Source organism: Esox lucius, chromosome 12 (assembly GCF_011004845.1).
Source record: "Esox lucius isolate fEsoLuc1 chromosome 12, fEsoLuc1.pri, whole genome shotgun sequence".
In the NCBI taxonomy this organism is placed as follows: Eukaryota; Metazoa; Chordata; class Actinopteri; order Esociformes; family Esocidae; genus Esox; species Esox lucius.
The window spans coordinates 35,752,830-35,779,750 of NC_047580.1; the positions used below are offsets into that span (position 1 = coordinate 35,752,830).

Here is a 26,921-nt window from a genome sequence, read left to right on the forward strand (position 1 = left end):
ATGTATGAGTTGGAGTACACCTCCAGAACCCAATTCAGACTACTCTCCCCCCACCCTTTTTAGAACAGAACATAAGATGCTAACATCGCAAAAAACACGCCAACCGCTCTGTTCACGAGTTTCCAGCAAGTTCTTCCAGCATTCATTCCTCACAACTGACTGGTCATCCTTTACAGGAAACCTGCAATCAGTTTATAGTAATTATTCCAGTGATTAATAGGAACATTTTGATTTAACTGATTAGATACGTATTAGATACTATGAATTATTCTTTAGATACTAGTAAAGTTCTATTGGGAGTAGTTGCAATTTCCTTGCTACTAATCAAATCCATATTCTGACTAAAGATGAAATGTAGCTAATTGAAATATATATATTTTGAATCCCTGGTGCCTGTCCTGCTGTAGAATGCTAACACTCTTGTGTTTTTGCCTGCAGAGTTGTACCTGTTGTGTGTTGGTTTACTAGTGCCGAATGTTAACCCTGGTGTCTAGTGTTTTTCCTGGTGAAGAATTTTTACTCTCTGGGATTTTTCTTATCCTGCCGCTGAATTTTAACTCTCTGGTGTGTTTCTTTTTCCTGGTGTAGAATTTTTCCTGCCTGGTGTTTGTCCTCTCCCGGCGTAGAATGTTACCAGGCTGTTTCTCTTATGGTGGCGGCGCTGGGTGGAAACACCAGCCTCTGTTTCAATGTCATCATAGAGATTGAGTAGACGAGATGGGAAACCGGCCTCTGCAATTAATTTTCCTGCTTACATATGATTTTCAAGTCATGTGAAATTGCATAAAATCACAAAATTTGGCTTCGTCCAAATTCGGGCTCCCCATGTGCTCAGGCCACTGTTCTCTTGTCAGGAAAAGTAAGGAGAAACCAATTGTGCATCAGTAAACAATTACAGTCCCTCAAAAAGGTGTTGATGTGGGTCCAATAATTTGTTGACTCGTGTTATCCAAAACTTGACCAAAACCATGCGGACCAATCTAAACCGTTTTGATTTGTAATGTCCCAGCATGCCTCATTCTAGTTATTCTGGAGATCCTTCTAGTTATTGGTTGTAGTAATAGTCATATGTTACTCAAACAGCTTAACCCATGTAATATTTTCTATTCAACTCAATACACGTATATAGAAACTGCCTCATTGATCAAGACCTGTAACTAAAGACTGAATGACAAACCGTAGTGAGGTTTATCATGGCTTCTGTGGCAGTATAAAACCACCAATCACAAAGACATTACCTATGGGAGGAAGCTCATTGTAGAGGTCACGTGCCGAGTGCTCGTCACTCAACCAATCACCTCGGGGAAGGTCTGAGACAAGAGCCAATTGCTGCCCTAGCAGGGCATCACCTGATCCGGGTGAGTGAGTGCACAGAAAATGTGGGCCGTCGTGAGTGTTCTTAACAGGAGAAACCAGGTGGCGCAGCTCTCCAGCGCCGCTGGTGGATGTGACCTCACTGGCTTGGAATCACTCATGGCTGGCGTATGAGTGCGATGTATGAGTTGGAGTACACCTCCAGAACCCAATTCAGACTACTCTCCCCCCACACTTTTTAGAACAGAACATAAGATGCTAACATCGCAAAAAACACGCCAACCGCTCTGTTCACGAGTTTCCAGCAAGTTCTTCCAGCATTCATTCCTCACAACTGACTGGTCATCCTTTACAGGAAACCTGCAATCAGTTTATAGTAATTATTCCAGTGATTAATAGGAACATTTTGATTTAACTGATTAGATACGTATTAGATACTATGAATTATTCTTTAGATACTAGTAAAGTTCTATTGGGAGTAGTTGCAATTTCCTTGCTACTAATCAAATCCATATTCTGACTAAAGATGAAATGTAGCTAATTGAAATATATATATTTTGAATCCCTGGTGCCTGTCCTGCTGTAGAATGCTAACACTCTTGTGTTTTTGCCTGCAGAGTTGTACCTGTTGTGTGTTGGTTTACTAGTGCCGAATGTTAACCCTGGTGTCTAGTGTTTTTCCTGGTGAAGAATTTTTACTCTCTGGGATTTTTCTTATCCTGCCGCTGAATTTTAACTCTCTGGTGTGTTTCTTTTTCCTGGTGTAGAATTTTTCCTGCCTGGTGTTTGTCCTCTCCCGGCGTAGAATGTTACCAGGCTGTTTCTCTTATGGTGGCGGCGCTGGGTGGAAACACCAGCCTCTGTTTCAATGTCATCATAGAGATTGAGTAGACGAGATGGGAAACCGGCCTCTGCAATTAATTTTCCTGCTTACATATGATTTTCAAGTCATGTGAAATTGCATAAAATCACAAAATTTGGCTTCGTCCAAATTCGGGCTCCCCATGTGCTCAGGCCACTGTTCTCTTGTCAGGAAAAGTAAGGAGAAACCAATTGTGCATCAGTAAACAATTACAGTCCCTCAAAAAGGTGTTGATGTGGGTCCAATAATTTGTTGACTCGTGTTATCCAAAACTTGACCAAAACCATGCGGACCAATCTAAACCGTTTTGATTTGTAATGTCCCAGCATGCCTCATTCTAGTTATTCTGGAGATCCTTCTAGTTATTGGTTGTAGTAATAGTCATATGTTACTCAAACAGCTTAACCCATGTAATATTTTCTATTCAACTCAATACACGTATATAGAAACTGCCTCATTGATCAAGACCTGTAACTAAAGACTGAATGACAAACCGTAGTGAGGTTTATCATGGCTTCTGTGGCAGTATAAAACCACCAATCACAAAGACATTACCTATGGGAGGAAGCTCATTGTAGAGGTCACGTGCCGAGTGCTCGTCACTCAACCAATCACCTCGGGGAAGGTCTGAGACAAGAGCCAATTGCTGCCCTAGCAGGGCATCACCTGATCCGGGTGAGTGAGTGCACAGAAAATGTGGGCCGTCGTGAGTGTTCTTAACAGGAGAAACCAGGTGGCGCAGCTCTCCAGCGCCGCTGGTGGATGTGACCTCACTGGCTTGGAATCACTCATGGCTGGCATATGAGTGCGATGTATGAGTTGGAGTACACCTCCAGAACCCAATTCAGACTACTCTCCCCCCACCCTTTTTAGAACAGAACATAAGATGCTAACATCGCAAAAAACACGCCAACCGCTCTGTTCACGAGTTTCCAGCAAGTTCTTCCAGCATTCATTCCTCACAACTGACTGGTCATCCTTTACAGGAAACCTGCAATCAGTTTATAGTAATTATTCCAGTGATTAATAGGAACATTTTGATTTAACTGATTAGATACGTATTAGATACTATGAATTATTCTTTAGATACTAGTAAAGTTCTATTGGGAGTAGTTGCAATTTCCTTGCTACTAATCAAATCCATATTCTGACTAAAGATGAAATGTAGCTAATTGAAATATATATATTTTGAATCCCTGGTGCCTGTCCTGCTGTAGAATGCTAACACTCTTGTGTTTTTGCCTGCAGAGTTGTACCTGTTGTGTGTTGGTTTACTAGTGCCGAATGTTAACCCTGGTGTCTAGTGTTTTTCCTGGTGAAGAATTTTTACTCTCTGGGATTTTTCTTATCCTGCCGCTGAATTTTAACTCTCTGGTGTGTTTCTTTTTCCTGGTGTAGAATTTTTCCTGCCTGGTGTTTGTCCTCTCCCGGCGTAGAATGTTACCAGGCTGTTTCTCTTATGGTGGCGGCGCTGGGTGGAAACACCAGCCTCTGTTTCAATGTCATCATAGAGATTGAGTAGACGAGATGGGAAACCGGCCTCTGCAATTAATTTTCCTGCTTACATATGATTTTCAAGTCATGTGAAATTGCATAAAATCACAAAATTTGGCTTCGTCCAAATTCGGGCTCCCCATGTGCTCAGGCCACTGTTCTCTTGTCAGGAAAAGTAAGGAGAAACCAATTGTGCATCAGTAAACAATTACAGTCCCTCAAAAAGGTGTTGATGTGGGTCCAATAATTTGTTGACTCGTGTTATCCAAAACTTGACCAAAACCATGCGGACCAATCTAAACCGTTTTGATTTGTAATGTCCCAGCATGCCTCATTCTAGTTATTCTGGAGATCCTTCTAGTTATTGGTTGTAGTAATAGTCATATGTTACTCAAACAGCTTAACCCATGTAATATTTTCTATTCAACTCAATACACGTATATAGAAACTGCCTCATTGATCAAGACCTGTAACTAAAGACTGAATGACAAACCGTAGTGAGGTTTATCATGGCTTCTGTGGCAGTATAAAACCACCAATCACAAAGACATTACCTATGGGAGGAAGCTCATTGTAGAGGTCACGTGCCGAGTGCTCGTCACTCAACCAATCACCTCGGGGAAGGTCTGAGACAAGAGCCAATTGCTGCCCTAGCAGGGCATCACTTGATCCGGGTGAGTGAGTGCACAGAAAATGTGGGCCGTCGTGAGTGTTCTTAACAGGAGAAACCAGGTGGCGCGCCGCTGGTGGATGTGACCTCACTGGCTTGGAATCACTCATGGCTGGCGTATGAGTGCGATGTATGAGTTGGAGTACACCTCCAGAACCCAATTCAGACTACTCTCCCCCCACACTTTTTAGAACAGAACATAAGATGCTAACATCGCAAAAAACACGCCAACCGCTCTGTTCACGAGTTTCCAGCAAGTTCTTCCAGCATTCATTCCTCACAACTGACTGGTCATCCTTTACAGGAAACCTGCAATCAGTTTATAGTAATTATTCCAGTGATTAATAGGAACATTTTGATTTAACTGATTAGATACGTATTAGATACTATGAATTATTCTTTAGATACTAGTAAAGTTCTATTGGGAGTAGTTGCAATTTCCTTGCTACTAATCAAATCCATATTCTGACTAAAGATGAAATGTAGCTAATTGAAATATATATATTTTGAATCCCTGGTGCCTGTCCTGCTGTAGAATGCTAACACTCTTGTGTTTTTGCCTGCAGAGTTGTACCTGTTGTGTGTTGGTTTACTAGTGCCGAATGTTAACCCTGGTGTCTAGTGTTTTTCCTGGTGAAGAATTTTTACTCTCTGGGATTTTTCTTATCCTGCCGCTGAATTTTAACTCTCTGGTGTGTTTCTTTTTCCTGGTGTAGAATTTTTCCTGCCTGGTGTTTGTCCTCTCCCGGCGTAGAATGTTACCAGGCTGTTTCTCTTATGGTGGCGGCGCTGGGTGGAAACACCAGCCTCTGTTTCAATGTCATCATAGAGATTGAGTAGACGAGATGGGAAACCGGCCTCTGCAATTAATTTTCCTGCTTACATATGATTTTCAAGTCATGTGAAATTGCATAAAATCACAAAATTTGGCTTCGTCCAAATTCGGGCTCCCCATGTGCTCAGGCCACTGTTCTCTTGTCAGGAAAAGTAAGGAGAAACCAATTGTGCATCAGTAAACAATTACAGTCCCTCAAAAAGGTGTTGATGTGGGTCCAATAATTTGTTGACTCGTGTTATCCAAAACTTGACCAAAACCATGCGGACCAATCTAAACCGTTTTGATTTGTAATGTCCCAGCATGCCTCATTCTAGTTATTCTGGAGATCCTTCTAGTTATTGGTTGTAGTAATAGTCATATGTTACTCAAACAGCTTAACCCATGTAATATTTTCTATTCAACTCAATACACGTATATAGAAACTGCCTCATTGATCAAGACCTGTAACTAAAGACTGAATGACAAACCGTAGTGAGGTTTATCATGGCTTCTGTGGCAGTATAAAACCACCAATCACAAAGACATTACCTATGGGAGGAAGCTCATTGTAGAGGTCACGTGCCGAGTGCTCGTCACTCAACCAATCACCTCGGGGAAGGTCTGAGACAAGAGCCAATTGCTGCCCTAGCAGGGCATCACCTGATCCGGGTGAGTGAGTGCACAGAAAATGTGGGCCGTCGTGAGTGTTCTTAACAGGAGAAACCAGGTGGCGCAGCTCTCCAGCGCCGCTGGTGGATGTGACCTCACTGGCTTGGAATCACTCATGGCTGGCGTATGAGTGCGATGTATGAGTTGGAGTACACCTCCAGAACCCAATTCAGACTACTCTCCCCCCACACTTTTTAGAACAGAACATAAGATGCTAACATCGCAAAAAACACGCCAACCGCTCTGTTCACGAGTTTCCAGCAAGTTCTTCCAGCATTCATTCCTCACAACTGACTGGTCATCCTTTACAGGAAACCTGCAATCAGTTTATAGTAATTATTCCAGTGATTAATAGGAACATTTTGATTTAACTGATTAGATACGTATTAGATACTATGAATTATTCTTTAGATACTAGTAAAGTTCTATTGGGAGTAGTTGCAATTTCCTTGCTACTAATCAAATCCATATTCTGACTAAAGATGAAATGTAGCTAATTGAAATATATATATTTTGAATCCCTGGTGCCTGTCCTGCTGTAGAATGCTAACACTCTTGTGTTTTTGCCTGCAGAGTTGTACCTGTTGTGTGTTGGTTTACTAGTGCCGAATGTTAACCCTGGTGTCTAGTGTTTTTCCTGGTGAAGAATTTTTACTCTCTGGGATTTTTCTTATCCTGCCGCTGAATTTTAACTCTCTGGTGTGTTTCTTTTTCCTGGTGTAGAATTTTTCCTGCCTGGTGTTTGTCCTCTCCCGGCGTAGAATGTTACCAGGCTGTTTCTCTTATGGTGGCGGCGCTGGGTGGAAACACCAGCCTCTGTTTCAATGTCATCATAGAGATTGAGTAGACGAGATGGGAAACCGGCCTCTGCAATTAATTTTCCTGCTTACATATGATTTTCAAGTCATGTGAAATTGCATAAAATCACAAAATTTGGCTTCGTCCAAATTCGGGCTCCCCATGTGCTCAGGCCACTGTTCTCTTGTCAGGAAAAGTAAGGAGAAACCAATTGTGCATCAGTAAACAATTACAGTCCCTCAAAAAGGTGTTGATGTGGGTCCAATAATTTGTTGACTCGTGTTATCCAAAACTTGACCAAAACCATGCGGACCAATCTAAACCGTTTTGATTTGTAATGTCCCAGCATGCCTCATTCTAGTTATTCTGGAGATCCTTCTAGTTATTGGTTGTAGTAATAGTCATATGTTACTCAAACAGCTTAACCCATGTAATATTTTCTATTCAACTCAATACACGTATATAGAAACTGCCTCATTGATCAAGACCTGTAACTAAAGACTGAATGACAAACCGTAGTGAGGTTTATCATGGCTTCTGTGGCAGTATAAAACCACCAATCACAAAGACATTACCTATGGGAGGAAGCTCATTGTAGAGGTCACGTGCCGAGTGCTCGTCACTCAACCAATCACCTCGGGGAAGGTCTGAGACAAGAGCCAATTGCTGCCCTAGCAGGGCATCACTTGATCCGGGTGAGTGAGTGCACAGAAAATGTGGGCCGTCGTGAGTGTTCTTAACAGGAGAAACCAGGTGGCGCGCCGCTGGTGGATGTGACCTCACTGGCTTGGAATCACTCATGGCTGGCGTATGAGTGCGATGTATGAGTTGGAGTACACCTCCAGAACCCAATTCAGACTACTCTCCCCCCACCCTTTTTAGAACAGAACATAAGATGCTAACATCGCAAAAAACACGCCAACCGCTCTGTTCACGAGTTTCCAGCAAGTTCTTCCAGCATTCATTCCTCACAACTGACTGGTCATCCTTTACAGGAAACCTGCAATCAGTTTATAGTAATTATTCCAGTGATTAATAGGAACATTTTGATTTAACTGATTAGATACGTATTAGATACTATGAATTATTCTTTAGATACTAGTAAAGTTCTATTGGGAGTAGTTGCAATTTCCTTGCTACTAATCAAATCCATATTCTGACTAAAGATGAAATGTAGCTAATTGAAATATATATATTTTGAATCCCTGGTGCCTGTCCTGCTGTAGAATGCTAACACTCTTGTGTTTTTGCCTGCAGAGTTGTACCTGTTGTGTGTTGGTTTACTAGTGCCGAATGTTAACCCTGGTGTCTAGTGTTTTTCCTGGTGAAGAATTTTTACTCTCTGGGATTTTTCTTATCCTGCCGCTGAATTTTAACTCTCTGGTGTGTTTCTTTTTCCTGGTGTAGAATTTTTCCTGCCTGGTGTTTGTCCTCTCCCGGCGTAGAATGTTACCAGGCTGTTTCTCTTATGGTGGCGGCGCTGGGTGGAAACACCAGCCTCTGTTTCAATGTCATCATAGAGATTGAGTAGACGAGATGGGAAACCGGCCTCTGCAATTAATTTTCCTGCTTACATATGATTTTCAAGTCATGTGAAATTGCATAAAATCACAAAATTTGGCTTCGTCCAAATTCGGGCTCCCCATGTGCTCAGGCCACTGTTCTCTTGTCAGGAAAAGTAAGGAGAAACCAATTGTGCATCAGTAAACAATTACAGTCCCTCAAAAAGGTGTTGATGTGGGTCCAATAATTTGTTGACTCGTGTTATCCAAAACTTGACCAAAACCATGCGGACCAATCTAAACCGTTTTGATTTGTAATGTCCCAGCATGCCTCATTCTAGTTATTCTGGAGATCCTTCTAGTTATTGGTTGTAGTAATAGTCATATGTTACTCAAACAGCTTAACCCATGTAATATTTTCTATTCAACTCAATACACGTATATAGAAACTGCCTCATTGATCAAGACCTGTAACTAAAGACTGAATGACAAACCGTAGTGAGGTTTATCATGGCTTCTGTGGCAGTATAAAACCACCAATCACAAAGACATTACCTATGGGAGGAAGCTCATTGTAGAGGTCACGTGCCGAGTGCTCGTCACTCAACCAATCACCTCGGGGAAGGTCTGAGACAAGAGCCAATTGCTGCCCTAGCAGGGCATCACCTGATCCGGGTGAGTGAGTGCACAGAAAATGTGGGCCGTCGTGAGTGTTCTTAACAGGAGAAACCAGGTGGCGCAGCTCTCCAGCGCCGCTGGTGGATGTGACCTCACTGGCTTGGAATCACTCATGGCTGGCGTATGAGTGCGATGTATGAGTTGGAGTACACCTCCAGAACCCAATTCAGACTACTCTCCCCCCACACTTTTTAGAACAGAACATAAGATGCTAACATCGCAAAAAACACGCCAACCGCTCTGTTCACGAGTTTCCAGCAAGTTCTTCCAGCATTCATTCCTCACAACTGACTGGTCATCCTTTACAGGAAACCTGCAATCAGTTTATAGTAATTATTCCAGTGATTAATAGGAACATTTTGATTTAACTGATTAGATACGTATTAGATACTATGAATTATTCTTTAGATACTAGTAAAGTTCTATTGGGAGTAGTTGCAATTTCCTTGCTACTAATCAAATCCATATTCTGACTAAAGATGAAATGTAGCTAATTGAAATATATATATTTTGAATCCCTGGTGCCTGTCCTGCTGTAGAATGCTAACACTCTTGTGTTTTTGCCTGCAGAGTTGTACCTGTTGTGTGTTGGTTTACTAGTGCCGAATGTTAACCCTGGTGTCTAGTGTTTTTCCTGGTGAAGAATTTTTACTCTCTGGGATTTTTCTTATCCTGCCGCTGAATTTTAACTCTCTGGTGTGTTTCTTTTTCCTGGTGTAGAATTTTTCCTGCCTGGTGTTTGTCCTCTCCCGGCGTAGAATGTTACCAGGCTGTTTCTCTTATGGTGGCGGCGCTGGGTGGAAACACCAGCCTCTGTTTCAATGTCATCATAGAGATTGAGTAGACGAGATGGGAAACCGGCCTCTGCAATTAATTTTCCTGCTTACATATGATTTTCAAGTCATGTGAAATTGCATAAAATCACAAAATTTGGCTTCGTCCAAATTCGGGCTCCCCATGTGCTCAGGCCACTGTTCTCTTGTCAGGAAAAGTAAGGAGAAACCAATTGTGCATCAGTAAACAATTACAGTCCCTCAAAAAGGTGTTGATGTGGGTCCAATAATTTGTTGACTCGTGTTATCCAAAACTTGACCAAAACCATGCGGACCAATCTAAACCGTTTTGATTTGTAATGTCCCAGCATGCCTCATTCTAGTTATTCTGGAGATCCTTCTAGTTATTGGTTGTAGTAATAGTCATATGTTACTCAAACAGCTTAACCCATGTAATATTTTCTATTCAACTCAATACACGTATATAGAAACTGCCTCATTGATCAAGACCTGTAACTAAAGACTGAATGACAAACCGTAGTGAGGTTTATCATGGCTTCTGTGGCAGTATAAAACCACCAATCACAAAGACATTACCTATGGGAGGAAGCTCATTGTAGAGGTCACGTGCCGAGTGCTCGTCACTCAACCAATCACCTCGGGGAAGGTCTGAGACAAGAGCCAATTGCTGCCCTAGCAGGGCATCACCTGATCCGGGTGAGTGAGTGCACAGAAAATGTGGGCCGTCGTGAGTGTTCTTAACAGGAGAAACCAGGTGGCGCAGCTCTCCAGCGCCGCTGGTGGATGTGACCTCACTGGCTTGGAATCACTCATGGCTGGCGTATGAGTGCGATGTATGAGTTGGAGTACACCTCCAGAACCCAATTCAGACTACTCTCCCCCCACACTTTTTAGAACAGAACATAAGATGCTAACATCGCAAAAAACACGCCAACCGCTCTGTTCACGAGTTTCCAGCAAGTTCTTCCAGCATTCATTCCTCACAACTGACTGGTCATCCTTTACAGGAAACCTGCAATCAGTTTATAGTAATTATTCCAGTGATTAATAGGAACATTTTGATTTAACTGATTAGATACGTATTAGATACTATGAATTATTCTTTAGATACTAGTAAAGTTCTATTGGGAGTAGTTGCAATTTCCTTGCTACTAATCAAATCCATATTCTGACTAAAGATGAAATGTAGCTAATTGAAATATATATATTTTGAATCTCTGGTGCCTGTCCTGCTGTAGAATGCTAACACTCTTGTGTTTTTGCCTGCAGAGTTGTACCTGTTGTGTGTTGGTTTTCTAGTGCCGAATGTTAACCCTGGTGTCTAGTGTTTTTCCTGGTGAAGAATTTTTACTCTCTGGGATTTTTCTTATCCTGCCGCTGAATTTTAACTCTCTGGTGTGTTTCTTTTTCCTGGTGTAGAATTTTTCCTGCCTGGTGTTTGTCTTCTCCCGGCGTAGAATGTTACCAGGCTGTTTCTCTTATGGTGGTGGCGCTGGGTGGAAACACCAGCCTCTGTTTCAATGTCATCATAGAGATTGAGTAGACGGGATGGGAAACCGGCCTCTGGCCTTTGCAATTCATTTTCCTGCTTACAAATGATTTTCAAATCATTGTAGTGAGTAGACGAGATGGTTTGCATTTTGTTTTATTATGTATTCCCTAAACCTATTAATTTTTATATCTTTTAAGTTACATAAATTACCAAAGTCCATTGTTTCAGGGTCAGAGTGTGCGCATCCTACTCTTTTCCCTTTTGGTTATCTTTCTCTATAGAAAACCTCCTCTGTTCTCCTTTTCTTTGTAGCCAAGGCAACTGGTCTGGGTGTTGCTCTGTCTTTGTGTTTTGTTTTCCTTTGGCAAAGGTCTTTATTTACTGCTTAAGCGCACCTCCTTTTTGTCTCTTTATCAACTCTCCTCACCTTTTCACTCTCAGTGCCTCAATTTCTTCAGTTGCTTTGACAGTTTTAATATCTACATATTTTAAAATACCTTTCTCTTAATTGCGTCTCTAATTACCTACTCTCTCTCTTATCCATGACAGGCAAAATATCCCAGTTATGTCCGTGTACATAATAATAATATCCAAAGGAATAGTTAAAAGTAGGTAATTTCAAATGTACTTATGTAAATTAAACTTTTTACAGGATAAGATTGACCTTCACATATCACACGTTTACCAGAATATCGTTGAAATGTACCATTCAACAATTATTATTATTATTTTTTAATCTATGTACTGTTGAAAAGCAAATTTTTGTATTTTACCATTGTTTATATTAATGCTAACCACCACCGGTCGGCGATGTGGTTGTTGGACCGGGATGTTGTAGCAATGGTTAACCATTGAAGAAGAAAACGCAGTTAAGAAACAACCAACATCTTTCATCCTTCCTGTTTCAACTTCAGAAGTGGGTCGTCGTTTCGTGTCTATTTAGACTTAAAGTGAGTACATTTGGCGATTGTAATGTTTGTATGTTGGGCGTCATTTGTATGTTCGGCGTCATACATTGAATATGCTCCATATTAGCGTGGAGGACTGTCCGATGTCCATGTGTAGCTCGCTAAATACTTAGCAAGCTAGTTAGGCAGCTAGTTAGCTAATGTTTAACATAACTAAGGTCCTCGGGTATATTGGCATAATCTAAAATTGGTCTTGATCTTGAATAATGTTAATAAACGATAATAATCGCTCAGAGAGAACCAGCGTGGTGTTCAAGCGTCTAACTACCAACTACCAGTACCAGTGTCACCTGCCCATGTCATTCAATATAATGGCTGCTGCAAGTCAGCTCGATGTACTGAACCAGCAGCTGTCAGAAATAAGGCTTCTAGCTAGCTACATAAAATCCTATCCTCTCTTCTGAAATCCGTTATTCAGTTTACCGAGAGCCTGATGAGTTGTCTTTCTATCTAGCCTTCGTTTTGCAATTCTAGGCTTTACAATAAAAAAAACAGGAAATGTTCATTGGGTCAATAGATTCGTGGATTTGAGGGTTTATTATAAAGTGTGGGGGAAAAACGTTTACTCTACGTGACATTTCGGCTGCTTGCTGCACCGATGTCTAACATGGCTCTATTTCCCAGCCCTACAGTGATGTTAACACTTGTCTGTCCAGTGGTTTTGTTTTAAATGAAAAATACCAAGTCATTTTGTTAGATAACAAAAACTTCTGCATGAGAAGTGTATGGCACTATATAGATTTTCTTGAAAAACTTTCAAGGTGATATATAGACATGCAATAGACACAATACTAAAGACATCTTGATGTCTCTAGTAGCCCATGTGCTCTAAGTAGATTCATTTCACTATCTGTCACTTTTTTACTCTGGTGTCTCTCTTCTCCTGGTGTAGAACGTTAACTCTCTGGTGTCTCTCTTCTCCTGGTGTAGAAGGTTAACTCTCTGGTGTCTCTCTTCTCCTGGTGTAGAAGGTTAACTCTCTGGTGTCTCTCTTCTCCTGGTGTAGAACGTTAACTCTCTGGTGTCTGTTTTTTTTCCTGGTGCAGAATGCGTTACGTCGCTGCTTACCTGTTGGCTGTACTGGGTGGAAACACCAGCCCCAGTGCTAAGGACATCAAGGGCATCCTGGGCAGCGTGGGCATAGAGGCAGATGACCAGCGCCTGAATAAGGTGAGAACAGACAAGTTTCTTCGTCTATTCACATTCTCGAACTCTAAGCATAAGCTCAACAACCTTACATTATGCCCAAATATCCAAATAATCCAAAATGTAACCCCAATTCTAACATGGTATGGATTTTAAAATCTGTGACACACCCTCCTCATCCAGTCATCCGTGGCTGAGATGCCTGGTCTGGAATGATGTTGTTTTGCGGCCTCCTACAGGTTATCAGTGAGCTGAATGGTAAAGACATCAATGAAGTCCTGAATGCAGGTAATCCTCTCACCGCTCTGTCCTTTACCTGTCTGGCTTCCTGTTTCCCTGCGAGCCCTTTTCATCAGTGGTGCCCTACAGAGCCAGAAATGGGGCACCATTTGGGACGCACTTCTGACTTGCTGTCAGAAATGTAAAACTGCTAGCAGTATTGGTCTCGGCGGATGCCGTTGTTCCTATTGACTTCTATGTCTGGCTGTGTTGCTGATCAAACCCATGCTGTCTGTAGGAATGTCCAAGTTGGCCTCCGTGCCAGCAGGGGGCGCTGTGTCAGTGGTTGCAGCTGGTGCCTCTGTAGCTGCTGCTCCCGGGGCCGTTCCTGCTGGTGAGTTTCTTCATCAGGCCTTGCAGTTAAATATATAGGGTCAAAGCAAACAGGAAATATCAAGTCAGTGGTGACATGGTCACTCTCCATGTCTTTCTCGCCCTCTCTCCATGTCTTCTGTTTTTGTCTTGGCAATACTCACTCTTCTGCTTTCCCTCCCTGTTTTTCCTGAATTTGAATCTGTTCTTCTCTTCTCAGCGGAAGAGAAAAAAGAGGAGAAGGAGGAGTCGGAGGAGTCTGATGAAGACATGGGCTTCGGTCTCTTTGATTAGATCCTTCTGACCTTTTGTTTAAAAAACAATTTGCTTTTCTACCTTTTTGTTATCTTAGGAATAAAAAGATCTTATCCTTTGTACATTTAAAAAAAAGCAATAAAAAAACTTTGTAAAATGTAATTTTCAGAGTGTATTTGTTTTTTGGTAATTTTAAATAGTTAATTGTTTTGCAGTAGGATACTTTTTTTTATCAAATGCTTTAGTAAATAAATTAGCTCTCAAAAGTATTGACCCCCTGAGACCTTCCCACATGGTATTGTTATCTTTCCCTTTGACACTATGAACTTTGTGTTGATGTCAAAAGCCTCTACTTAAATCCATTTTGATTTTATGTTCGTACACAAAATGTGGAAATTCCCAGGCGATGAATACTTTAGAGAGCCACTGCATCCAGAATGTTGGATTTATTTTTAGCTTTTTCAACCGGAGTTGCCTGTTGTAGACCCACTTTTGTTTAACTATAAAAACAATTTGTCATTAAATGTAAGGTTTTGTCCATTTGGCAACTTATTTAAATGTTATCCTAAAATCATCAAAAAATGCACATTGCAACGATGTCGAAGTTTGTATCAGTTGTGTTCCTCTGCTGTATTTGAGGTTCCATCCTTTTACTTTGTGTTGCTGCCAGTGGATGGAAGTCCAACCTGTTGAGAAGCTGTTTTGAATAGATGATATTGGGTGGTGACAGATTAATTACTCCCATTCTCAAACAGCTCCACTGGCTGCCAGTCAAGTCTTGCATCACCTATAAGATCCTCCTGCTCACCTACAAATCTCTCCATGGACTCTCACCAAAATACCTTACAGAACTACTCCACCCCTACACACAGTCACGCTCCTTGCGGTACTCTGATAAAGACCTACTGGACCCCCCCCATACCAGGTTGGGGACTTTTGGAGACAGGGCTTTCTCTGCCATTGCTCCAAAACTGTGGAACAGTCTACCACTCCACATCCACTCTGCTCCATCCTTGCCCATATTTAAAAAACACCTTAAAACCTTTCTTTTTAATAAGTCCTTTGATCCCTAACCCCCAAGTCCCCCCTTCCCCCTCATATGTTAAGTGACCTTGGGTATTATGAAAGGCGCTATATAAGTATGTTATTATTATTATTAATTAATCCTACACACTCCTGCTTGGTTTTTATTCTGATGTGCATGAAATGATTTGGTTTTGAAATGGGGACTTCGCCATAGTTGAGCATTGATTGTTTTACCAGAGATGGCACTGGATTAAGATGGTTGAGAGAGTGTCTCATCACACTGAGAGCTGTTGTTTTAGAGAACAGACATTTGGATCCTAATCTCTTGGTGTTTAGGAATACTGTCATGCACAGTCAGACCAGCTGTCTGTTTGGTGAACATACACTTGTGTTAATGTTTTTGCATACAATAAAGTTATTTATGAATGCATTTAGTTATTAAACCCATAGTTTTTCAAGAATGTATTTAGATTTGAAAATTGCTTTTACTGTCCTTCAAAATGCCACAGAGTTCTGTGTTGAGAATACAATTTCAAAAATGAACAATACTCTCACAAAATGAATGTCTCAGTAATCTGGTATTGCTACATCCTCATATATCCAGCCCATTGCCTCTGCTGTTCAACAAAAAACAGTGGCAGTGTGAACCACTGTCATCGTTTGAATCCCAGATTGCCACATTAACACTCCAGTTCTATGGTTCTGTTTTGATGTCCTTGATGTTCCTGAAACTGGCTTAGAATGACTGCAGTTCGTGACAGGATTATATCACTGAATGGGACTAAACAAGCAGCTTGTGTTCCTTCCCCCCTGAACCACAGATTACAGGCGTTGATACCATGTGAGAAGCCCCCAGATATATTAGACGGAATACTGCAGCCAATCATTTTGTAACACTTAGTGCCATTTGCTTCTGATTGGTTTCTAGGAAATCCAGCCGTTATCTGTGTAGACAGCAGGGCTGCTCAGTGGAAGTTGTGGTACGCTGAAGTTATCAGACAAATCTGTGGCGTTTAAACAAAGACAGATTGATGCCAAATAGACTCACTTTGTGCTTTTGGGTCAATTTGTCTCAGTCTTGTGGGTTGACCTTAAATCAGTTTTTCCTTTAAAACCAAGACTGAAGAGGAGCAGAGCTGACTTTAGATCAGCACTCTCTCTTCAACACTGGTGATATGGGCCTCTGGCTGTTTCACATGGAGATATATAGAGCAGCTTCCTGAGAGACAGAAGACCAGTACATTCTTAGCAGTGAGGTAAGACACATAGAAGACATCTAAGGAAGTTGACAGAGTCATTTTCAGCAAACCCTGTTAGTCATTAGAGTAAGCTGTCTTGGTTTTTATTTTATTTTCTGTGTCAGGGATTTGATCCAGCAACCTTTTGTTTACTCAGCCCCATAAGGCTACAGCTGATTGACAAACCGACGTGACCTCAACTACCTAACTCAACTTTTGGGTTTCGGTTCTACTCATTCTGTTTCCGCTCCTTGCTTAGTGATGTCTGCCTCTGGATTGTCTGGGTGAGCCTAAGACAAGAACCTCACAAGTTGACAAGAAGAAATCGAACCAGAGATCCTCTCCTTCCCTGCCTTTCCACGAAGGATAGTCCAGTCCTGTGGTTTAACGTTCCTATAGGCTAAACATGTCTCCAGCCAGGTCTTTAGGGATTCCACTGTCTGGGGATGCCCCCCTCTCCATCTCCTTCTCCGGGTCAGGGTTCTTGGCTACTTACCAGTTGGGTGTGGCTCAGTGCTTGCTGAACCAGGCCCCGTGGTTACTGCAGACAGCCCCAAACATCATGGGGGCCTCGGCTGGGTCCCTGGTAGCTGCCGCCGTGGTCTGTGGGTCCGATTTGGGTGAGACATGTCTTCGTGGTCCTATTCAATTTCAACAAGCCACTTTGAGATGCAGTTGATTGTGTGTACACATTGTGTATGAGTGTGTGTCCGTGTGAGTATTTGTATGTGTGTGAGAGAGTATATGTGTGTTTGTATCTGCATATTGTGTGTCCACAATATGCAGATTAATATGGACCGAAGATCCTTAAAAACAAGGAAGGACAGTCCTCACTTTGACTAAAAGCTCTGATTTAGGTTTGGGGTTAGAATTACAATTAGTTTGTGAATTTAGGTTAAGGGCAACTTTTAGGATTCTAGATTAAGGTTTATGCGGTAGGGTTTGGTTAAATTTAGGTTATTGAGGTTAACATTTGGGACAGTTATTTTATGGTCTTCACTTTCATAGTAAAACCAACTGTGACTGTCACATTGTTTATCTGTGAGTGTGTGTGTGTCATATTGTTGATGTGTGTTTGTGTGTCACATGCTGTAGATGTGTGTGTGTCATATTGTGTATGTGTGTTTCATATTGTTGGTGTGTGTGTCATATTGTTGATGTGTGTGTCATATTGTTTGTGTGTGTCATATTGTTTGTGTGTGTGTCATATTGTTGGTGTGTGTGTGTCATATTGTTTGTGTGTGTCATATTGTTGATGTGTGTGTCATATTGTTGATGTGTGTGTCGTATTGTTGGTGTGTGTATCATATTGTTGTTGTGTGTGTAATATTTATGATGTGTGTGTGTCATATTGATGGTGTGTGTCATATTGTTGTTGTGTGTGTAATATTGTTGTTGTGTGTGTCATATTGTTGGTGTGTGTATCATATTGTTGGTGTGTGTTATACTGATGTGTGTGTGTGTCATATTGATGTGTGTGTGTGTTTCATATTGTTGGTGTGTGTTAAACAGACATGGTTCGTCTTGAGATTGTGAAGTTTGCGCGGCAGCTGAGTGATCATATCTTGGGGCCGCTGCACCCTGAGGGGAACGTTGGGGGGTGGATAGAGCGCCTGCTGAGGGGCTTCTTACCAGCCGACGCCCACATCCAGGCCAACGGACGTTTACTCGTTGGCATGACGCGGATTCCAGACGGACAGAACATTTTGGTGTCAGAGTTCAGATCCCGAGAAGATCTGGTGCAGGTGTGTGTGTGGAGGGGTGGGTATGTGGGGTGGGGGGGTGTTTTGTGTGTGTGTGGAGGGGTGTGTGTGTGTAGAATTTAACTCTTATATACCCACACAGCTGAAGCTTTAACTCAAATATACCCACACAACTGAAGCTTTAACTCAAATATACCCACACAGCTAAAGCTTTAACTCAAATATACCCACACAGCTGAAGCTTTAACTCAAATATACCCACAAAGCTGAAACTTTAACTCAAATATACCCACACAGCTGAAGCTTTAACTAAAATATATCCACACAGCTGAAGCTTTAACACAAATATACCCACATAACTGAAACTTTAACTCAAATACACTTGTGGACAAAATAATGGTGAACAGCCACTGTAAATTATAGGCTAAAGATGTTGTGGGAAATAACATATTATTAGGCACAATAAATACAAAATACTATACAGTGGATATAAAAAGCCTACGCACCCCTGTTATAATAATAACTTTTATATATATATTTTTTATATATAGCGCTTTTCTTAGACTCTAAGTCACTTTACAATGCAGGTAGGTTATAAAAACAGAACAAAACAAAACCAAACAAACAAAACAAGATTCAGACACAGATGAGAAGGGAGGGGGGCGTGGGGCTACGGATAGGCAGAGGTGAAGAGATGGGTCTTGAGGTGGGACTGGAAGATGGTGAGGGACTCAGAGGTGCGGATCTCTTGGGGGAAGGAGTTCCAGAGCCTGGGAGCTGCCCTGGAGAAGGCTCTGTCCCCAAAACTACGGAGGTTGGATTTATGGATGGAGAGGAGACCAGCTGAGGAGGATCTGAGGGACCGTGAAGGTTGGTACGGGGAGAGGAGCTCAGTGAGGTATGAGGGGACCAGATGGTGGAGGGCTTTGTAGGTGAGGACCAGGATTTTGTAGGTGATCCGGTGGGAGATAGGAAGGCTGTGGAGTTGTTTTAGGACTGGAGTGATGTAGTGCCAGGATTTGGAGCGGTTGATGAGTCGGGCTGCTGCGTTTTGGACCAGTTGGAGTCGGTTGATGTTGGTAGAGCTGGGCCTGGGGAGATGGGGAGACAATGGTGCCGTCGATGGTGAGAGTGGGGTTATTGGTTTTGCTGAGTGTGGATTTGGAGCCTATGAGGAGGAATTCTGTTTTGTCGCTGTTGAGTTTGAGGAAGTTGTGTTGCTTCCAGGTTTTAATAGCTGACAGACAGGAGTTGATGTGGGAGAGGGGAGGATTGGGTGGGGATTTGGTGCTGAGGTAGGTATTGGGTGTCATCGGCATAGCAGTGGAAGTCCAGGTTAAAGTGGCAGAGTATCTGACCAAGAGGGAGGATGCAGAAAATGAAGAGGAATGGGCCGAGTACGGAGCCTTGGGGAACACCTTGAGTGACTGTGGCTGTGGCAGAGGTGTGGTTGTGGAGAGAGATGAAGTGGGATCTGTTGGATAGGTAGGAGTGGAGCCAGCTGAGTGCATTACCTTTGATACTGAGGTCTTTGAGTCTGGTGAGCAGGATGTTATGGCTCACGAAGGCTGCACTCAGGTCAAGGAGGATGAGGATGTTGAGGGAACCAGTGTCAGCAGAGGTGAGGAGGTCGTTTAGGACTTTGAGGAGAGCGATTTCAGTGCTGTGGAGGGGGCGAAAGCCAGATTGGAGGGGATCTAATTGGTTATTAGCATGAAGATGGGTTTGTAGTTGTGTGGCGACTATGCGTTCCAGGGTTTTAGACAGAAATGGGAGGTTGGATATTGGGCGGTAATTGTTGAGGGAGGTGGGATCCAGACCAGGTTTTTTAAGGATTGGGGTGACAGCTGCAGTTTTGAAGGCAGAGGGGACGGTTCCAAGGGACAGTGAGAAGTTGAAGAGGTTAGTGAGGTAGGGGCATAGGACGGGGAGGCAGAGCTTTATGAGTGGAGTAGGGAGGAGGTCAAGGGAGCAGGTAGTGGGTTTGGAAGAGCTGATGAGTCTGGAGATTTCAGGAGGAGTGACCGGGTCAAACTGGGAGAGGAGGCAGTGAGGAGGAGGGGTCGAGAGGTCAGGAGAGATGGGGAGAGGGTCCATGGTGGGTGCTGGAGTAGATACTGAGAGGTGAGATACAGGGGATAGAGATTGGTAGATGATGTTGATTTTGTCAGCGAAAAAGTGGAGGAATGAGTTGCAGAGATCGGGAGTAGAGGTTGGTAGCCAGACGGTGCGTTCTGCCCTATGTGATCCAGTGGGTGCAGTATTCTGATGACGTGAGACAGGTGTGACAGAGCGTGCTGGTGACCAGATGGATGGAATGGATTGTCCGTGGTGGAAGAAAACAAACTTGCGGCGAGAATTTCTGTGGATGTAACGGGGTCGACATAGAAGTCCGAGCTGTTTGATGACTGGGATGCAGGATGGAATGGAGTAGTTGACGAGTTCCACCAGTTGCAGAGTTGAATATTTGAACATGATGCCGGGCGGAGGGACTGAGCAGTGCGTGTGGTAGCGCTCCGTGGTAGTGGTTAGCCGTGGGCTAGGGGCACTGAGGTGGATTAATGATGTGAGTGCCAGAATGATCCACGGCATGACAGGAGGAGATGAAAGTTTCGGTCACGGCTCGCATCTGGTGGAGGTTGCCTGTGAGAAGGAGGTCAGCAAAAGCAGGTAGGATTAGCTGCTTCACGTGTTTGGTGAACGGGGGCAGCCAGCTAGCGGCTAACCGACGAGGCGACGGTCCGGTCGAGGAGCACAGGCGGCTTCGGTAGACAAAACAAGGTAAAGGATATCTAATGCCAGGTTCTTGTGATATAAAAGAATGAGACAAAGATAAATCTTGCAGGGGGAAACATTTCTAATCACAATAACCTGGTTGCATAAGTGTGCACACCCTTAAACTAATACTTTGTTGAAGCACCTTTTGGTTTTATTACAGCACTCAGTCTTTTTGGGTAGGAGTCTATTAGCATGGCACATCTTGATGTGGCAGTGTTTGCCCACTCTTCTGTGCAAAAGCACTCCAAATCTGTCAGATTGCGAGGACATCTCCTGTGCACAGCCCTCTTCAGATCACCCCACAGATGTTCAATTGAATTCAGGTCTGGGCTCTGGCTGGGCCATTCCAAAACGTTAGTCTTCTTCTGGTGAACCCATGCTTTTGTGGATTTGGATGTGTGCTCTGTGTCGTTGTCGTGCTGAAAGGTGATCTTCCTCCTCATCATCAGCTTTCTAACAGACGCCTGAAGATTTTGTGCCAAAAATGCCTGGTATTTGGAACTGTCCATAATTCCCTCCACCCTGACTAAGGCCCTGGTTCCAGCTGAAGAAAAACAGCCCCAAACCATGATGCTGCCACCACCATGCTTCACTGTCTGTGGGTATGGTGTTCTTTGGGTTATGTGCAGTGTTGTTTTTGTGCCAAACATACCTTTTGGAATTATCCCATTCATATGAAGAATACAGGATATAGTTGTATGTAGCACACAGCCAGTTCTTCCCAGAAATTCCTGCAGTTCATTTAATGTTGCTGTAGGCCTTTTCTGTAGCCTCCCTGACCGGTTTTCTTCCCATCTTTTCATAAACTTGGAGGGACGTCCAGTTCTTGGTAGTGCCTCTGTTGTGCCATATTTTCTCCACTTGATGATGACTGTGTTCACTGTGTTCCATGGTATATCTAATGCTTTGGAAATTATTTTGTACCCTTCTCCTGACTGATATCTTTCAACAATGAGATCCCTCTGATGCTTTGGAAGCTCTCTGTGGACCATGGCTTTTGCTCTGAGATGCAACTAAGAATATGTTAGGAAAATCCTACTAGAACAGCTGAACTTTATTTGTGATTAATCAGAGTCACATTAAATGATGGCAGGTGTGTAATGACTTAATATTAATTTAACATGAGTTTGAATGTGATTGGTTATTTCTGAACACAACCACATCCCCAGTTATAAGAGGGTGTGCACACTTATGCAAACAGGTTATTGTAAGGTTTTTATTTTTCATTTTTCCCCCTCGAAGATTTTTGTTTGTTTTTCTATTGATTTGTTCACATTATAGGTCACATTAAAAGTGAAAAAAGTTCTGTCATGATTTATCTTTGTCTCATCCTTTTAAATTATTTTAAAGGGGTGTGTAGACTTTTTATATTCACTGTATATAAACTACATATAATAAATTATATACAATAAATAATACACTATATATTACAAAAATCTCAATCCGACACAGAAAACAACTTTGCTAGATTCATGATAGCGTTGTTAGACTTAACAAAAGGAGTGGACTTCACAAGATGATGGTATTTCTGTTGGAATGTGCCGCTGTTTTTGCTGCTATGTCTGCTAGCACCTGATGCCACTGCGCGTATTCAACTGCAGTTGTGTGTTTTCCCCACATGGAGGTGCTGTTGTGCGGTTGTTTCCTGCCGGGGTACTGCGGTATTGAGCCACCATGCTACAAAGGAGTGGTGAGTATTCTGTCTTTCTGTAGGCAGGTCGTCAGAATAACACACTTCAATGTGGCTTTAAACACCTGTACATCTGTATCCAAGACATTCACATGTTTGCATTTCAAATGTCTTTGTTTTTAGTTAAAGGTTAAACACTGTATAATCATTTCAAACAGCTCGTACACCAATAAGTCATAATCAGAATTTTGCGGTTGGCCCTGACCCTGCTGGGTGCCGCTGGAAGCTTCTGGAAGTAGGCGGGGCTATGTTTGCATATTTGCATATTTATATTTATCTCAGAGGAGATACTGTAGCATGTTAACGCCTGTGTGTGTGTGTGTTTGTGTGATGTGTGTGTGTCCCATAGCATTATTTGGATGGTGGTTTTTCCTGTATCCAGCCGACCCAGGCCTCCGCCCCTGGCCACACCCTCACTGTTTCACCATTCGCTGGTGAGGCGGACATCTGCCCACCAGACCCATCCTCCATGTTTGACATTGTGGTGAGCGGAACGACCATGCAGTTCAGTGCTGTCAATGGTTCCCGGATGCTTGACGCCCTCTACCCCTCCCAGTGGAAGGTAAGACGCAGACCGGCATCGCCACGGAGCCAGTCTCTGTTTTGAAGAGTTTGTTTCTTTACCAGTATAATTAATCATCTGCTTCTGATCATCAGTCCCACCTCGCAGAGGACTTCAGCGTTCTCTAGATAACCCACACCCTCTCCCCACCCAACCCTGCACCCTCTCCCCCCAACCCTCCACGTCTACACCCAACCCTTCACCTCCCTCCCCACCCAACCCTCCACCCAACCTGGCACCTCTCCCCCCAACCCTCCACGTCTACACCCAACCCTTCACCTCCCTCCCCAACCAACCCTCCACGTCTACACCCAACCCTTCACCTACCTCCCCACCCAATCCACCACATCCCCACCCAATCCTCCACCCAACCTGGCACCTCTCCACTGACCCATTCAACTCTACACACACCCCTGCCCCCAACCCACCAACCCACTTTTCCACCCAGTTGTGGCAAAGCTGTTAGTTTAGGTAAGACACCTGAAAGATCAGAACAGGAGGAAGCCTTCTTTCTTTGGTTCTGCGCCTCTGACCTCCGACCTATCCTCAGGTTCTGAACAAGGCTTTCTACAATGGATACAGAGATGGACTTCACTTCCTCCAAACCAGTGGTGGGTCATGAGGTCAAGAGATTGTCTGATCTGTAGAAGAACCTTTATGATGGAAAGTGGTCTTACAGTACTTTTTACAGGGCCTCAACATCACATTGGCTTTCTGTCTCTTTTTGTCTGGCTGTCTGTTTCTCTCTGTACCTGCCTGTCTGTCTTCCTGCCTCTGTGTGTCTCCATCACTTCATCTTCCCCACCAGATCTGGTCCCATATCTGCCTCTTCTCAACACTCCATTAGCTCCTCCACCCTCTCCTCCTCCCGAGGAATGGTCGGATCAGGAGACGAAGAGGGAGGAGGAGGAGGAAGAGGAAGTGGAGCAGGAATCGATAAATGAGTTGACAAAGAACCGAGACAGTCAAGAAAACCTTTCTCTTGAAGCAGGAAACCTACCCTGGAATCTGGCAACCCTGGAGCACAGCATGTATCAAGCCCTGCCCACCTGGATACGCTCAGGTACCGTTCACACGCGCACACACGCGCACAAAACAAGTTGTGATTTATAACTTCAGAATGCCTGACTCACTGTTAAGTGACTGTTATTTTCATTTAATTAAAGAAGGAAGTGTCTGATTGTAATCCAGCTCTGATTGGTGTTTCAGCGTTGCTATGCAACCTCTTGGGGTTAATGTGGACCCACCCTCTGTTGCATGTGATGTCATACATGCTCCTCCCCTTAACCCTGCCTCTCAACTTGCTGTTTGAAAACACACACAGGTAACACAATTACAGAGACCCAGCACACACAAACACACACACACGCACACACACACGTGCACACACAGACAAACAGAAGTGTATGATCCCTCCTCTCTCTCACTGTGTGTGGTTAGGCTGTATGGTCTAGCCTTCTGGACGTTTCAGGACCTGCGTCAAGTTGCCTTATATGTGATCAACATCCTGGTCTCCAGCCTCCACAGAAACCTACAGAAGAGGTACGCAGACAGGCAGACAGGCAGACAGGCAGACAGGCAGACAGGCAGACAGGCAGTGTGTGGTGTGTGTGTGGGTTGTATGTGTGTAATTGTGTAGTGTGTGTTTTTAATTGTGTGTGTGTGTGTGTGTAATTGTGTGTGTGTGTGTTCTCAGGGTTCTCCCCCATCTCCAAGGGTTGCTGCTGACGAAGGTTCAGGCGGAGTATGAGGCTTTGGGAGATCCCTCCCAGCGACAGCGATGCTCCACCCTGAGCCTCCACTTCTCGTCCCCCTCCTCCTCCACCTCCAACACCCCCACTCCCTCCTCACCAGACTACGAACAGTACACCGTCCTGCTCCGCTTGGATCTGGAGCGGGGAAATGTGGAGAGGCAGGAAAAGGAAGAGATTGAGGGAAATATTGGGAGAGAGATGGAGGGAGAGATGGAGGGAGAGATGGAGGAATGGAAACGCTTCCCCTCCTACCTTTCTGTCATGGGCTAAGAGAAGTGAGGATGATGAGAAGAATAAGATGAATCATTGTTTACTAATTTATTAAAACATAGAAAATCAACAGCTGATGGTTGTACCAATAACGCAGGAGATTAGCATGTTAACCTCTCCCCATTACCAATAACGCAGGAGATTAGCATGTTAACCTCTCCCCATTACCAATAACGCAGGAGATTAACATGTTAACCTCTCCCCATTACCAATAATGCAGGAGATTAGCATGTTAACCTCTCCCCATTACCAATAACGCAGGAGATTAACATGTTAACCTCTCCCCATTACCAATAACGCAGGAGATTAACATGTTAACCTCTCCCCATTACCAATAATGCAGGAGATTAGCATGTTAACCTCTCCCCATTACCAATAACGCAGGAGCTTAGCATGTTAACCTCTCCCTATTACCAATAACGCAGGAGAGTAGCATGTTAACCTCCCACCATTACCAATAACGCAGAAGATTAGCATGTTAACCTCCCACCATTATCAATAAAGTTCTCACTCATCATTATTCACAATGTTTTAATGATTATCCATTATTTGGATGCAACCAATCATGGTAGCATCCAAATAAATTTTGAAAATATTTTCTTTTGACCTTTTAACTTTTCACCTTTAGTTCAACAAAATCAATCAAATAAGTTAGTATTGTTGCAAGTCAGATGTTTTCATTACATGCAGAGAATATTAAACTGAATACTCAATGTTTGACAATTTATTAACTGAACGTTCACATACATTTTACAGAAATGTTATAAAAATGTTGGATGAAATTGCTCAATAAAGAAATCTCTGCTATCTGCTGTGCATGAAACATGTCTTTCATGGGGAGACGGCTGAAAGAGACAAGGATTAGAGTGTTGCAAATTCCTTTCCTCCAGAGTCACAGTGGTGAGTCCTGTGATGGCCACAGTGGTGAGTCCTGTGATGGTCACAGTGGTGAGTCCTGTCCTGGTCACAGTGGTGAGTCCTGTGATGGTCACAGTGGTGAATCCTGTGATGGCCACAGTGGTGAGTCCTGTGATGATCACAGTGGTGAGTCCTGTGATGGTGTGTCCTCACGACACACTCTTTCACTCCTCTTATCCCCCTACCTCCTCCACCCTCTCTCCTGATAGCAGACTCTTGATTTTGGTAACAAATACAACTGACCCCATTGGGTCATCATCATCATCATCTTCTGCTTATCTGGGGCCGGGTCGCGGGGCAGCAGTCTAAGCAGGGATGCCCAGACTTCCCTCTCCCCGGACACTTCCTCCAGCTCTTCCGGGGGGACACCGAGGTGTTCCCAGGCCAGCCGGGAGACATAGTCCCTCCAGCGTGTCCTAGGTCTTCCCCGGGGTCTCCTCACGGTGGGACGGGACCGGAACACCTTCCCAGGAAGGCGTTCCGGAGGCATCCGAAACAGATGCCCAAGCCACCTCAGCTGACCCCTATCGATGTGGAGGAGCAGCGGCTCTACTCTGAGCTCCTCCCGGGTGACCGAGCTTCTCACCCTATCTCTAAGGGATCGGAGAAAGCTCATTTCGGCCGCCTGTATCCGGGATCTTGTCCTTTCGGTCATGACCCAAAGCTCATGACCATAGGTGAGAGTAGGAACGTAGATTGACCGGTAAATCGAGAGCTTCGCCTTGCGGCTCAGCTCTTTCTTCACCACGACAGACCGATACATCGACCGCATTACTGCAGAAGCTGCACCGATCCGTCTGTCAATCTCCCGTTCCATCCTTCCCTCACTCGTGAACAAGACCCCTAGATACTTAAACTCCTCCACTTGAGGCAGGCACTCTCCACCAACCTGAAGTGGGCAAGCCACCCTTTTCCGACTGAGGACCATGGCC

General features: G+C 43.6%; 2 protein-coding genes across 3 annotated transcripts; both read left to right on the forward strand.

The window, feature by feature from the left end:
- The first annotated feature begins 11,940 nt into the window (after positions 1 to 11,940).
- On the forward strand, positions 11,941 to 14,202 carry LOC105009991 (60S acidic ribosomal protein P2). The gene is made up of 5 exons (NM_001310907.1): positions 11,941 to 12,040; positions 13,105 to 13,228; positions 13,444 to 13,492; positions 13,722 to 13,817; positions 14,016 to 14,202. Exons 2-5 carry the CDS (start codon positions 13,106 to 13,108, stop codon positions 14,087 to 14,089), a joined length of 342 nt encoding a protein of 113 aa, NP_001297836.1. The 5' UTR covers positions 11,941 to 12,040; position 13,105; the 3' UTR covers positions 14,090 to 14,202.
- A 1,904-nt stretch (positions 14,203 to 16,106) lies between these two features.
- LOC105009990 (patatin-like phospholipase domain-containing protein 2) lies at positions 16,107 to 25,918 on the forward strand. 2 transcript variants are annotated; one of them, XM_010869384.5, is made up of 9 exons: positions 16,107 to 16,934; positions 17,827 to 18,059; positions 22,420 to 22,485; positions 22,835 to 23,047; positions 23,598 to 23,658; positions 23,856 to 24,110; positions 24,257 to 24,371; positions 24,488 to 24,589; positions 24,744 to 25,918. In XM_010869384.5, the coding sequence occupies exons 1-9, from the start codon at positions 16,721 to 16,723 to the stop codon at positions 25,069 to 25,071; spliced, it is 1,587 nt and encodes a 528-aa protein (XP_010867686.1). In that variant the 5' UTR covers positions 16,107 to 16,720; the 3' UTR covers positions 25,072 to 25,918. The 2 variants fall into 2 exon arrangements, with proteins under 2 accessions (XP_010867686.1, XP_010867687.1); XM_010869385.5 differs by having other exon boundaries at positions 23,895 to 24,110.
- The last annotated feature ends 1,003 nt before the right edge of the window (positions 25,919 to 26,921 follow it).